General features: G+C 39.9%; 1 protein-coding gene across 1 annotated transcript; it reads right to left on the bottom strand.

Moving 5' to 3' along the window:
• Window positions 1-234: 234 nt before the first annotated feature.
• rgs5a (regulator of G protein signaling 5a) lies at window positions 235-13,002 on the bottom strand. The gene is made up of 5 exons (XM_083970342.1): window positions 12,884-13,002; window positions 11,805-11,918; window positions 9,957-10,018; window positions 5,880-6,046; window positions 235-2,499 (listed from the first exon to the last, which is right to left on the bottom strand). The coding sequence occupies exons 1-5, from the start codon at window positions 12,925-12,927 to the stop codon at window positions 2,335-2,337; spliced, it is 552 nt and encodes a 183-aa protein (XP_083826468.1). The 5' UTR covers window positions 12,928-13,002; the 3' UTR covers window positions 235-2,334.
• Window positions 13,003-14,934: the final 1,932 nt, after the last annotated feature.

The following is a 14,934-nucleotide window of genomic DNA, read 5'->3' as shown; positions in this document are numbered from 1 at the left end:
GTTTGTATAATGGAGAAAAAAATAAAAAAAAAACAAAAAAAACAAAGTGACAATTGAAAGTCAGATGTTTTTTGTTTTCTCTTTTTATAACAGAGAAGGGACTCGGAGCTGAGTCCTTTACCAGCTCTCCATTCAAAAGAATTAAAGAATAACTTAAAGGCACAGTTTACTTGTAAATAGTTGATATTTACACGTAAAAATAAATACATCTTCAGGAAATCGTATGCATATATATATTTTTTATGTGGTTAACTCCAAAACATACATGCAAGGCTACATGGAATAATGCATACTCAGCACTGCTAAAGCCCTTATTGATTATTTATTGATTGATTGACTGACTGTCTGGGTTGTAGGTTCAGACACCAGACTGGCCAATCTGTGTCAGAGCAAACCCTTGGATTAGAAGATAATGTTTTTTCTTTTTTTTTCTTAAACAATCAATATAACCCAATTGATATGTTGAGAAACATGTCACCTCTTGACCTCCTCACCTTTCATATCAGATTTTTCCAGCTATTGATTATTGGCGAATCATGATGGGAACAATAAGGACTTAGAAAATGCTGAATATCTAGATAGTATTACTGTTTGGGTTAAAACACACATATGCTTTTGTGTAAATGTAAATGTAAAAAAAAAAAAAAGCATTAAAGAGTAAATATAATCACTTTATGGCTGCTACATTAAAACTAAACGTATATATTTTTAAAACACTTAAACATTGCACACCCATCTCCAACTCCACTGTCACATCAGCCTGTGTCTCAGCTATAAGTAAAATACCAGTGTCTGGATACAGTTGTTTTTTTTTTAGTAGTAGGAGATAATAAGTCGTGAAGTGTTAACCTGGTAATAACAAGAAAAGTACATTTAATATTGAACTTATCAAGTGTGAATATTTCTGCAGTGTTGCTACGTCCTTAACTCTGATTCTTAAACTTTTAAAGTACGACGAGTAGCTATTGTCAGTGTGTGTCGTGCTCAAAACCAACCTGTAAGTTCAGTTTCCCATGTTTTCCCAAGCAGTTTTATTTTTTGTTTTTTTTTAAGGAATAACTGTGGTATTACAGTATAATCACAAGGGAAAAAAAAACCTTTCTTTGTATAAAAGCTTCAGCTCTGTTCACCCTCTGTTTCTCAGATTCCCTCCTACTTGATTTTCCCATCTTAGCAACTTGCAGTGAAGTGGTCGCCAGCCAATAAGGAGCCTCGACCACCGAGCCAACTAGTCAGCACTGTTCTCACAGGACGCCTCGCAACCAGAACGGCTGGGTCGTTTTTTATATATTTTTTTATTTTTTTGGGTGAAAATCCAAAAATTGCCGTCCATGTGTGTGAGAGAAGAGACCAAAAAAGAAATGAAAAAGGGAAGAGTTATGTCATCTTTAGCTTTGAAATGTTAAATTATGGGTTCATTTTGTTTAACATGATACAATATTTGGTTCAAAAGGATCTGTTCACTGTGTTTCATAACTTCCTGAGAAAAATCACAAAGCACGATTCGTTATATTTTTAATTTGGTTCATTTTTGATTGACTTGCGGTAACAACAAACATTCCACCATCTGTTTCAGTTTCACTTTAAGGCACCGTCGTTTCTCAGGTGTAGGTGAGCTGGGTCAATTACAGCTGATCTAAATGTTGTGCAACATTAAGGCTTGTTGTAAATGTTCCAGCTGTTTTCTTTCTGATTTGAATTTGTCACAATGTTTGATGGCGTATCACCTTTTTCTTGACAATGTCTGAGTTACTTTATGTCAAACTTCCTTTATAACCAGTATAAGTTTCTGTCTGATCTGTTAAAGCCACAACAGCTTGATGCACACCTGTGTCTACTGGGGGATGATGTCATCAATACTTTGCAAGTTAAGGAACTAATTAGTTAGATTAGTCATCGATTAAATTGATTTAATCCAAGGTTTGAATGTGGTGCGTCAACTTTTTGTGAAGTTTCAGATTGTTAATTCTTGTCTGACTGACGGTCTTCACTTTGATAGAAGTTCACGAACGTGTGTGTATGTGTGTTTGTGTGTCTGTGTTTGATGGGGAGGTGGGGCTCTTTCAAAAGGCAGTCGTTCCCTTTTTTTTTTTTTGCAATTTTTTTTTTCAAATCAATTTTTCCGCCCTCTTTTTTTTGGAGCCTTTTGTAAAATAAAGATCTTCGGTTCTTGAGCTCTCATACACAATTGTTTATTTATTAGAAATATTAGAATTTTAAAAAATTAGTAGTCGTTTCCGAATATTGTCATGAAGACTATAACTGCGGTTTGAAACCTCCCCCCACCCCCCCATCAACCCCCCCACTCCCAAAGCAGCTCCTCAGATTTGCTGCTTAGTTGAGCAGCAGCTCCTGGTACTGCTCGGAGCGCAGGAAGCGGGCGAAGGAGTCCTTCTCCATCAGGGCGTAGATCCTCTTCTGGGCCAGGTCGAAGGTCACGGGGGACAGCTCGACCAGGTTCCTCAGGGTCACGTCCTTGGTGGCGTGGTCAATGTTCACCTGGGTGGGGAAGAGGAAGATGAAGAGGAAGATGATGTATTTTGTCTGCTGTTTGAGTTGAGTTTATGTTAGTTTGTCTATGTATGGACTTTTGCTTAGTTCTCTGCCTTTTAAAGGGACAACGAGGAGTTTCTATTTGGTTATAAAAAAGTCTCACGTTAATGTGGATGAATCTCCGCTACCCACACTTGTTGAAGTAGAAGTAAGCGATATTTTTGTGTTAATATAAGTCTTAAATAGTTCTATCTTCCGACAGCAATCACTTACATAGAGTGTTTGGTCTGAAACACGGGTCTGTCAGTCACTCTGCTCTGCTCTGAGCCGAGGAGAAAACTTTTCTCGTATCCTACAAGTTTTATCCAATGAGGAGAGAGAACGGCATGCAGGGCTGTGTGACGTAGGGACGACGACCAATAGATCCATGACGAGGGCGGGGGCTGCTAACTCCATCGGCTGACAAGACGTTATGGTGCGTCAGTGTTGCCAGGTGTACGATAATTATCGTATTTGTACGATAATTTGGCCCTCTGTACGATGTACGATCAATAATCCCCAAAAGGGCCAAATGTACGATAATTTGACCATTTCGTGAATGTGTGGTTGTAATCAGCCTGCGCTTGCGCGCGCCTGCCAGCCGCTGTTAGGATCAAATTGGTTGTCGTCTTTTTAATGTGTGGCTTCAGGAGAGCTAAAAATCTACCACCACTTAAATAAACTGTGATCATATAAGGTCTATTTACTCTAATTTTAATTCCCTGACAAGTTACAGGACCACAAAATCATCCTCACTGCGTGACGACTGTAAAAAAAAAAAAAAAAAAAGATTTCTCATTGGCTGAGGGTGGGGGGTACTGGGGGTACTGACATTACAAAGCCGTGAGTGCCCATAGGACGCTATTATACACTAGAGTGACTATAGTGCATCAGCATATTTGACTATAATGCATCAATAGGCTTGTTATTTTGGTTATAAAAGGTGTACGATAATTTCCCTCAAAATACGATAATTTTATGCCTCTGGTACGATAATCCTACATTTCCCACCTGGCAACGCTGTGGTGCGTTCAAGGCAACCCGTAACTCGTGTTTTTCCGACCTGTGAAGTGGTACCAGTTCGATCTGGTAGCTACGAGTTCACGGGTCGGAAGTTACGAGTGGCCGTTATAGTGACTTTCACAGGTAAAACAGGTCGGAAAAACACGAGTGGGTTGCCTGGAACGCTACAAAGTCGTAAGTTGTGACGTGAAGCTGTAATTTACGGTTTCAAAAGCCTGCCTGGAACGCAGCATTAGCCAAAACGACCGGATCGCTTACTTCTGCTTTAATGTGCATTGTCCCTGATTTTTAAACCTTTCAGTGATGGGTCATCAGCATCTAATTTTAGTAAAGATTGTTCTGTTTAGTCTGAATGAACAACAGTCAGCATCACATCCTGCGAACCAGACGACCGAGTCTTCCAAGGAAAGGACGAAGATGTTTACAGCTGACTGATAACAATCGAATGCAAATTCTGATGTGCAATAAATTTAGGGGAAAGAGCTTTACTTGTTTACTTCAATGGAAAAGTAGTTAGTCGAAAGAAAACAAGCAGGAGCGATAAATCCACCGTCCTTCCAGAGAATTCAACTATTTTCTGACTCTTAATAAATAAAAAAGGTCAATAATAGAACACAAGGACTCACATCCAGTAAACATCTGTTAATGCTAACGTTAGCCATGGGGCAAATTGACCAATACCTCCGTGTATTCCCACGGCTACCAGTGCATCCAGTTTCTGTGGAAGGGTTTGTACTTGGTTCATTACAATAAACCGACGACGGTCAGGCTGCATTTACCCGCTGCAGCAGCCGTAGAGTAGGCTACGAGTCACTCTGGAGATGCGAGATAAGGGTTTGCAGGTGGCAGCGAACGTTAGTACATAACTGTTTATTTACCGTACAAACATTCATCAATCATTTCATCCCACGCTTCATCCCAGGAAAGAGAGGAGAGAGCGAGAGAGAGAGAATGACTGCAAATGTTGCACTGTTTCTTCGCTTCGTAACAAGACAAGTCAAGGAGATGTAGATGTGTGTGTGTGTGTGTGTTAGTGGTGTATGTTCTCATGCCTGTGCTGTTCACTGGCGTGCAGAGCCCTGGTGTGTAATCTCATCTGTTTACACTCAAGCACGTCTGTGTTTCACCGAGTAGATAAAGACTCTTAACAGTTTCCACCAGGTTTGTCTCCAACGCTTAGGCTTTTTTTTTCTCTTTCCTTTTTGAAAACACTTTAAAATTCACTTCATCAGTGCACTATCAAGACATAATTACGGATTGAGCATTTACAAGTCTATATTTAGAAACAGGTTTGATCTCGACTGATTGAAATAAAGTCCTAGTGCTGGTTAAATCAATGACTTGTAACTAATTCCAGGGAGAATGGAGGCTCTCTGCCAAAACAACATTGTAAATGTAGAGCCTCCGACCTGGTGTCCCAGCAACAAATATACACGTTGTAACATCATATATGATAAATAACGTTATCCACCGCTCCAGGGATTGATTTCTCGCTAGTTTGTTGAAAACAAATGCACATGGCCGAGAGGAGGGTTAGAGACACAGAGGAAAAGAGACCGGACCTGCATAGTTCCTCCGACCGTGTTTCTATTCAGTGTGGATCTTAGGTGATTGATTAAAAGGATAGTTCAACATTTTGGCAAATTGGCCCATTGCCATAATTCCTATAGTCATAGCAGTAGGTTCGTTACCTTTAATTGTCGGTGCAAGCTATTTTTAGAACGGCGGAGCAGAGCCGTGAGCTGCTCAGAGCTGCTCTACAGAGGCTCATGGGATTTCTTGGTTTCCCTCATCAAACTCATCAAATACACAATCCAACAACTCCACAACGCTCTGGTGGACAAGTTGTGACCTGCACATTCACCACGCTATGAGATAATAACAGAACGTTAACAGACAGAGTTGTTTTAGAGGGAAATACAGAGACTGCTTGATGAAAAACTGTCCCTGAAGGCAACACGCATCAGTGGTTTTGCATGAATTTACCTCTAAAACAACTCTGTCTGGTAACGTTGTGTTATTATCTCATAGCGTGGTGAATGTGCAGGTCACAACTTGTCCACCAGAGCGTTTTGGAGTTGTTGGATTGTGTATTTGATGAGTTTGATGATGAGGGAAACCAAGAAATCCCATGAGCCTCCATAGCGTAGCTCTGAGCAGCTCACGACTCTGCTCCGCCGTTCAAAAAACAGCTTGCACCGACAATTAAAGGTAACGAACCTACTGCTATGACTATAGGGATTATGGCAATGGGCCAATTTGCCAAAAATGTTGAACTATCCCTTTAAAGAAAGAGGAGGTTGGAGGTTTGAGGTGTTGCTGACCTCTCTGGGTCCCTCGGACTGGATGAAGTCCTCGTAGATCTTCTTGGCCTTGGCGGCCATCTTGACGGGGTTCTTGGTCTTCTTGAAGTCCTCGCAGGCCATCCAGAACTCGACGTTCTCGTCGCTGAACTCGGACTGCAGGAAGCTGCGGAAAGCAGACAGACCATCTGTCGGAGAGAGAGGGAGAGGGAGAGATGATAAAGAGATGAACAGAACAGATAGAGGGATGAATAGATAATTAGAAGATGGTGAGTCACCTCTCCATTTGAGTCGCAATGACAGTTTTCATTTCGCTTTAAATGCGGCTAACGAGAAAAATCTCAATTAGCGTCAGACCATCTGTCTGCCTCTCTAAATGAACTGCTTCCATCCAACTGCTGTGATCATCCAGCTGAAGGTTTCTGAGCAGAGGCAGCACTTCAGCGTGTGTCACAAACAAGAGTGTTTTTCATTTATACTCTGTGTAATAAAAGATGAAATGATAAGAAATCTCCTCCACACATGCACACACTAAATGTCAAACATCACGTTGAGTGTTGTGGCTCTTTTCATAACAGACCTCTGTCGTGTTTGAACAAAGCCATTTGCGGAACATTTACGACGCGCCGCGAACGGCAACAAGAAGACGTTACTTTAAACACATTCACGTCTAAAAGCCTTTTATTAGCTGATTTACAGAAGCGAACCGGGAGGAAAAGAATAATTAACGTTATAAAACGGTGACGATACACAGTGGTCTGTCTGTGGTGTAAATGCAGAAAGTGCAATGAGGTAAAGAAATGTGTTGTTAGTGTGTAGCTGCAGTAACGAGGAGTCATTAAAGAGCCCATATTTTATACAGTGACATTGTTTTTTGATAATAAAGCAGCTCAAGGTTCTATATTAATACTGTATATATTTAAGTCTAAAGGTAGATGTTTGTATTAGAGCTCCATACAGTATAAAGGTAGATGTTTGTATTAAAGCTCCATACAGTATAAAGGTAGATGTTTGTATTAAAGCTCCATACGGTATAAAGGTAGATGTTTGTATTAAAGCTCCATACGGTATAAAGGTAGATGTTTGTATTAAAGCTCCATACAGTATAAAGGTAGATGTCCATGTGTAGTGTGATTATAAAGCAGCTCTAGGTTCTATATTAATACTGTGAAAGTATCAAAGCCTCAGTCCACAGAGAAATGCACACAGCCTGTATTCAGAAACTGAGCCTTAAAACCAGCCGTCAGGACTTCCTGTCACTTTGTGATGTCACAACAAAGCCCCGCCCCCTTCTCACCTGCACCAAAACATCCATCCAACAACTTGCAGGATTTGGTTTCTCTGAGTGTTTTATTCTTAAAATTAAAATCTGCTCTTTTTTGTATTGGATCACTCAGAAAATAAACAGTCAGCCAATCAGAAGAGAGACTCACAGCCTCCTGTCTTCTGATTGGCTGAAACTGTTGTTACTACAAGTCCAGAGAGAAGTGAAGTGAAGTCATCTTTTTGTTCTTGAAACTACAAACATATCATCGTTTGGGATCAACAAGTGAAAGAAAACACAGGAACAAGTTTGAATACGGGACCTTTAACACAACAGTGCTTATAGAAATAAAAAAATACGACAAAATTTCATCGAACAAAAAACAAAACAAAAAAACATCCTTTAGGAAAATGTCAAAAAGTTGGAGAAAAAATGGGAAGAAAGAGTAAAAACATCCAAATGTAGCTGTATAAACACCCACTCATTGTAATTTAACACAATAGCAGTGAAAAGGTCCCATTGTCCGACTGAGCATGTGCTGCTCATGATAAGCTCTCTGCTCTGGCCGCTGGCTCTTTTATCTGGCATCTAAATGGCTGCTTTAGTTCAGAATAGCACCGAGTCGCAATCAAGCTGCTGTTTTTTTTTTTTTTTTTTTCGAAGACCTTCAGTGCAAGGACACACACAAAAAACAGAGAAGCACGCACCCATGCACTCACGCACTCACTCACGCACTCCCGTTAATGACAAGCTGTTTGTGTATGAGGGCTGCAGCAGAGCGTCCACATCACCAGAACTTCACGTCGGTTTAAATTGTTTTGTTTGATTTTAATTAGCTGCGATGATGATAAACATTGAAAAATTCCTTTAATTAAAACCTGCACTGACATCCAATTTAATATGAAGTTCATTTATATTTACCAGTGCAGAGGACGGGACGGAGCACAGAGCCGTGCGTTATGGGTTTTTCTTGTTGTTGCATAATACATAACACTATACCATGCATTATGCAACTTAGTGACAAGTGGAAAGTGGAAAGGAAAGTGGAGGTGGGGCTCCTCATCTGACAGGTAATAAGTCAATATGAGTCCCATGGGAATTAACAAGAATAATGCTAATGCAAAATCACATGGAGATAAATCAACGCCGCAGCAGCAGTTTGCAGCAGCCGCACCATTAATAAATAAATCAGCATCGACGGGATCGTTTAGTTTTCTTCTCCCCTCCCCTGGAGATGTTACCATAACACACATAACCTCTATAATCTGACACACACACACACACACACACACACACACACACACATGCAGGCATGAGGAGCAGCATACATCTCAGTGTGCCGCCACCCACCGAGTCTCTGCTCAACATGCAGCGCCAACGTTTTGGTTTTTGTGCTGACGACAAAGTAAACGACTCGTTAGCAGGAAGAGTTTACGTGTTGCACTCAACGCCGTTAACCATTAGCGTTAATCATGAGTCCTGCTGGCTGTCAGCTCTGTGTGTGTCAGTGTGTGTGTGTGTGCACTTTGTCAAGTAAACAGTGGTTCACACTGTGTTAATGTAGTGTCACCTGATCTCCTGCTGCAGATGGAGGAGAAAAGAAACAGGCCACAAAAACACGACGAGTGAAGTTTAGCTACGGAGGCTCATGGGATTTCTCGGTTTCCCTCATCAAACTCATCAAACTCACAATCCAACAACTCCACAACGCTCTGGTGGACAAGTTGTGACCTGCACATTCACCACGATATGAGATAATAACAGAACGTTACCAGGCAGAGTTGTTTTAGAGGGAAATACAGAGACTGCTTGATGAAAAACTGTCCCTGACGGCAACGCGCATCAGCGGTTTTGCATGAATTTCCCTCTAAAACAACTCTGTCTGGTAACGTTCTGTTATTATCTCATAGCGTGGTGAATGTGCAGGTCACAACTTGTCCACCAGAGCGTTTTGGAGTTGTTCAAGTAGTTGTTGGATTGTGTATTTGATGAGTTTGATGAGGGAAACCAAGAAATCCCATTAGCCTCCGTAGCGTAGCTCTGAGCAGCTCACCGCTCTGCTCCGCCGTTCTAAAAACAGCTTGCACCGACAATTAAAGGTAACTAACCTACTGCTAACGCTACAGGGACTATGGCAATGGGCCAATTTGCCAAAATGTTGAACTATCCCTTTAACCACCTCATCATTCTGGTGGTGTATAGATAATATATTAAAACCCTGAGGCTCAGTGGAAACTGTGCCCTGTCGGTGCTGTACCGGTGTAAACAGTCAGTCAGTGTTTCCCCTCCAGCTGTTGCATAACCAACGTCTGAAACAATAATAATGACGACGCTTCTGTTTCATTACAACAACGGAGCAGACGGAGCTCGGAGCGCACAGTGTTTTGGTCGTGTTTATAAAGGCTGTTGTTGCCTATTTTGGGGATTTTTTTAACAAGGAGGCTCAACCTCAGTCACGGGGAAACAACTGAGTCTCTGTCAGTCCGTCTATTTTTAAAAGAGCTGCTGAGGTGAAGGTAGAAGATGTTCAGCTGCATGATACGTGTTAGGATGTTTATTTCAAAACACGACAGGTGGCTCGAGAATTCATGATTGATGCATAAAGTAAAGTACAAACGACATTCAACCTGAAAACCCAGTGATGTTGAACTTTTATCGGTCGTCTCAGGACTCGCAACAGTTTTTAGTTGCGTAACAGTGAAGGTCAGGCAGGTGCATTATCATTTATGCCGGGATAATCAATGTAAATCAATGTAAATCCACAGTACATGACATAGACATGTGTGTATATATGTGTGTGTGTGTGTGTGTGTGTGTGTGTGAGGTAGACGTACAGTTGTTGCTCAGGACTCGGTCCAGACCCTCGCGCCACTGAGCCGCCTCCTCAGCAGCCGGCCTGCGATCGACAAAACACGAGAACAAGAGTCACACAGCTGCAGATACACAACACATTTCATTCACACACACTGCTTTACTTTTTATTTTGATGTAACTTTTACATTTCACTCGGTTCAGGAGCAGCATGGGGTTTTGAATGGGTCAGATTGTATTTGTGGCTCTAGTCCTTGTTTTTCTAATGTATCGTCATGTTTTATTTAGTCTAAAATTGCCTTTTGTTTGCTTGTGCATGGATTCCAGATGAAGATGAGCTGTCTGCCAACTCTGGTGCCACTTAAAGTTGTGTAAAAGTCTGCAACATGTAAACAATAAACTAAACTAAATTAGCTCCAAAGCTCCAGTTGAATCTCTATTTCTTGGAAAAGGGTTTAAAACAAACACTGTCTCTTTCCACTTTAAATAAGACTCATCATCTAAAAATGTACTTGTTTTCAGATAATTTCCACTTGTTTCAAACAAATTTTCACTTGAAATAAGTTTTTTGTGATTGTAATAAGAAAGAAAAACCTCCTCTGTCAGATTTTTCTACTTATTTCAAGTGAAAATATGCTTGAATGAAGTAAAAAGTGTTAAAAACAAGCTACTTTTTAATGTATAACTATGTATGTATATGTATAAATATACTTATTTTAGGTATAATGAGATTTGTTTTGACTAGAAATGATACATTTTGACTAGAAATAAGACAAATATTCTTGGTAAGATTTTGAGTTTTTGCAGTGAAGCTGTTGATGTAAAACCTCCCTCCCTCAGACCATAAATTAGTCTTTTATTTCTAATTTACAATCCACGACTTTCTTTTATCATTAACAAACATTGGTCGGAGCCGAGGTTGGACGAAGCGATCGTCGTCTACGTCACCGTCGCTGAAAAGCTTCAAACAGACGAAGCTATAAATATTCAGAAACACACACACACACACACACACACACATGTGCTGTGTGTGTGATGTAGGATCGGAGGCTGAGCTGCCTGTCTCCCTGTTTGATCTTGGCTTCTGGAAAACGTCCACTGAGAATAAAGAGCTCAGTGCATCTGGGGATGTGGATGTGTCAGAGGCATCGTGGGAACACTGGGAGCAGACGGTCGATGATTTAAAGACGGAGGAGATAAGATTTCTTAAAAGTTTGTTAAAAGTTTTATGACGGAAGAGTTACAGCTCCTCTACTCCACAGCCTCCTGATAAGATCTGAACCTGATTCTGAACACATTTTTCCAGCTGATTCTTAGAAATACACTGCAAAAACTCTAAATCTTTCCATGAATATGTGTCTTATTTCTTGTCAAAATGTCTCATTTCTAGTCAAAACTAAACTCTTTCCACTTAAAATAAGACTCATCACCTAAAAATGAACTTGTTTTTTAGATCATTTTCACTTTTTTCTAACAATTTTTCAATTGAAATAAGTAGAAAAATCTGCCAGTCAAAGGAAGTTCTTTGTGCTAGTAGCAAGAAAGAAAAACTTGCTCCACTATCAGATTTTTCTACTTATTTCAAGTGAAAATCTGCTTGAAAGAAGTAAAAAGTGTCTAAAAACAAGCTGCTTTTTAATGTGATGAGTCTTATTTTAAGTATAATGAGATTTGCTTTGTCTAGAAATGACATTTTGACTAGAAATAAGACAAATATTCTTGGTAAGATTAGTTTTTGCAGTGTAAAGAGGTTTAAACGAAGGTTAAACTGAGATATAAAGTCACACACCGTCCAAGAAAAGCAAGAACAAATCAAACCAAAAGACTGATTCAGGTTAAAAAAACAAAAACAAACATTCAGCCTGACTCACTTCTGCAGCTTCTCCGGCTTCTTCTCGGTCTTCTCCGGGTAGGGGATGATGAGGTCGATGGCATTTTCTGGCTTCTGCAGCAAAACTCCCAACTTCAACTTTATCTCTTTGGCCCTGGAGACAACGGAAACAAGGAGAGCAGAGGAAGAGGGAGGAAAACGGCTTAATGTGATGACACTCAGGTTGAATCCATCAGCTCATTAGACGACAAACTGCATTAGAAAATATGAAATTATTGTTTTGTTTTTTCAGCTCATCCAGTTATGTGAGCTGAGCGTTGTGTAAAAATGTTTTTATGTTTGAATCCAGAGCAAAAACCTTTAGAATCTGATCTTTTCTAGATTTTTGAACCAAATTTAAAGCAAAAAAACAACTTTAAATATGGTCGTTGTGCCTAGAAACTTTTCTGACTCAGGTTTGAGCAGCTCAAGCAACTTTATAATTATTTTGAGAATCAACTATTGTAAAATAAAACATCCAAGTTCACATAAAAATCTACTTTAACACATGAAACATTGTCATTGAGGTTTAAAAAGGATTTCCAAACATCGTTACTGCAAAAACTCAAAATCTTTCCAAGAATATGTGTCTTATTTCTTGTAAAAAATTTCTAATTTCTAGTCAAAACTAAACTCTTTACTCTTAAAATAAGACTCATCACATTAAAAAGCAGCTTGTCTTTTTACTTTTTACTTCTTTCAAGCAGATTTTCATTTGAAATAAGTAGAAAAATCTGACAGTGGAGCACGTTTTTCTTTCTTATTACAAGCACAAAAAACTTGCTTTCACTGGCAGATTTTTCTACTTATTTCAAATGAAAATTTGTTTGAAACAAATGAAAATGATCTAAAAACAAGATCACTTTTAGGTGATGAGTCTTATTTTAAGTGGAAAGAGTTTAGTTTTGACCAGAAATGAGACATTTTTACAAGAAATAAGACAAATATTCTTGGAAAGATTTTGAGTTTTTGCAGTTTAAAAGGTTTGAAATATATATGTAAAGTTTTTCCGAGGCAGAGTAAAGCAGCAGTGTTGAGCCGCGACAGGACAGACAGGTGCAGCGGTGATGCAGGTCTCACCTTTCCAGGCAGGAATGGGGTAAAGCTGCTAATCCTTTACACATTTTCCCGGCTGCAGTTCCTCAGATAAAGAGTCAAGTTCCTTGGTAATAAAAAAGCGTGAGTGTCTCTCAGTGTTGTTGCTGTCTGACTCTGGCTTTCAGCACATGGGGAGTTTTTATAGAGACGGACGGCCTCTGGGCTCGGGGCCAGCAGCTCAGCCAATCAGACTGGAATGTGTGGAGCCGCTCGGAGGAAGGGCGGGTTTTCTTCACCGTGCGTGCAGCTCTTTTCGCTCCGCTTTGAGGTTTCAATTAACCCGGGCAGATCCAGGACCAGCGTGCAGGAGGGAGGGAGGGAGGGAGGAACAGGATGCAAACATGAGCCTGCAGATCACAGCAACAGCTTTTTATATATTTAACCTTCTTTCACCGACAATCAGACGTCAAGTTTGTGTTTTTCAGAATCAGAATCAGCTTCATGTTGTCTGACTCTGGTTTAATGTTACTGTTTGTACTTATGCACAAAAAGACGGACAGAACAAGGCAGCAACTACAGAGTATTAGGGCCACATTGACAAAAAAAATCACAAACTTTGAGGATAAAGTCTTAAATTTATGACTTTATTCTCGAAGTCTGTGTCTGTGTCGTAAGTCGTGACGTGAAGCTGTAATTTACGGTTTCAGAAGCCTACCTGGAACGCAGCATTAGCCAAAACGACCGGATCGCTTACTTCTGCTTTAAAGAATAACAGTAATATAAGTGCAATGGCTGGACTGTACTGTACAATGGTAAGTAGTTCAAATAAACAATGAGGTAAGGCCATGAAATAAATATGAGTATGAAGCATTAATTATGAGTACATTGTATGTGTTACATGTCTATATATATATACATACAGTGTCATGCAAATGTCTGTGAATGTGAACAGTTAAAGCAGAAGTGAGTGATATATTTGTGTTAATATAAGTCTTAAATAGTTATATCTTCCGACAGCAATCACTTACATAGAGTGTTTGGACCGAAACACGGGTCTGTCAGTCCCTCTGCTCTGCTCTGAGCCGAGGAGAAAACATTTATCGTATCCTACAGTTTTTATCCAATGAGGAGAGAGAACGGCATGCAGGGCTGTGTGTGCAGCCAAGGGACGCCGTGAATGTGGTGACGTAGGGACGAGGACTGTTATGGTGCGTTCAAGGCAGCCCGTAACTCGTGTTTTTCCGACCTGTGAAGTCGTACCAGTTTGATCTGGTACGAGTTCACGGGTCGGAAGTTACGAGTGGCCGTTATAGTGACTTTCACAGGTAAAACAGGTCGGAAAAACACGAGTGGGTTGCCTGGAACGCTACAAAGTCGTAAGTTGTGACTTGAAGCTGTAATTTACGATTTCAAAAGCCTGCCTGGAACGCAGCATTAGCCAAAACGACCGGATCGCTTACTTCTGCTTTAAACAAGTGGAAAATGAAATGATCTCCAAAAGGCATGAAGTTACAGATGACACATGCCCTTTACATTTTACATATACATATATATTCATTTTCATCTTTTCCATTTTCAAAATGACAGAAAAGGAAAAGTTAGTACCTACAGTACCCCCCCCCCCCCCTTGGAAACTATCACAGCATGTAAATAGTAAATATCTTGTCTAACACCTTGGTCAAAGTTATCTGAGAGCTCAAGTCTCATGGGTTTCCCATTCTCCCATTCTTTTGCAGCTGCTGCTTTGTTTCCCTTTTTCACTCTAAAACTGTAGAACACTAAAATAATACACTGATATTGATTAAAATATTGCAAAAAAAAAAAATAGTGTTTCTTGTTTAACAGTGACAGTGTGTGATGACATTTAGTCTAATCTAATCATTACTGAGTTTTATTGAGTTGCACATCCTCAGCAAACTATTCATGATCAATATCAATGACTGTATATTATACTGTATGGTATAATAAGCGTTTATATCCCATAAAAAACAATAATAAAGGGTTATTTCACCAGAACTATAACACAGTAACTTGCTCTGAGAAACATGCACCTGCTTTTCTACAAAACTTTTAACAAAGAAATGTCTGAACAA

This window comes from Trachurus trachurus (genome assembly GCF_905171665.1).
Source record: "Trachurus trachurus genome assembly, chromosome: 4".
NCBI classification, from domain to species: domain Eukaryota; kingdom Metazoa; phylum Chordata; class Actinopteri; order Carangiformes; family Carangidae; genus Trachurus; species Trachurus trachurus.
Note: the sequence above shows the minus strand (reverse complement) of the source record. Positions and strands in the feature narration are given on the sequence as shown.

What these genes read in the sequence shown, in the direction of transcription:
- rgs5a (XM_083970342.1), bottom strand. Translation starts at nt 12,927, where the DNA reads ATGTGTAAAGGATTAGCAGCTTTACCCCATTCCTGCCTGGAAAG. An exon ending in AAGCCGGAGAAGCTGCAGAA is followed by an intron (nt 10,019 to 11,804) that starts GTGAGTCAGGCT and finishes TGTCGATCGCAG; the next exon opens with GCCGGCTGCTGAGGAGGCGG. An exon ending in AGTCCGAGGGACCCAGAGAG is followed by an intron (nt 2,500 to 5,879) that starts GTCAGCAACACC and finishes TTCCCCACCCAG; the next exon opens with GTGAACATTGACCACGCCAC.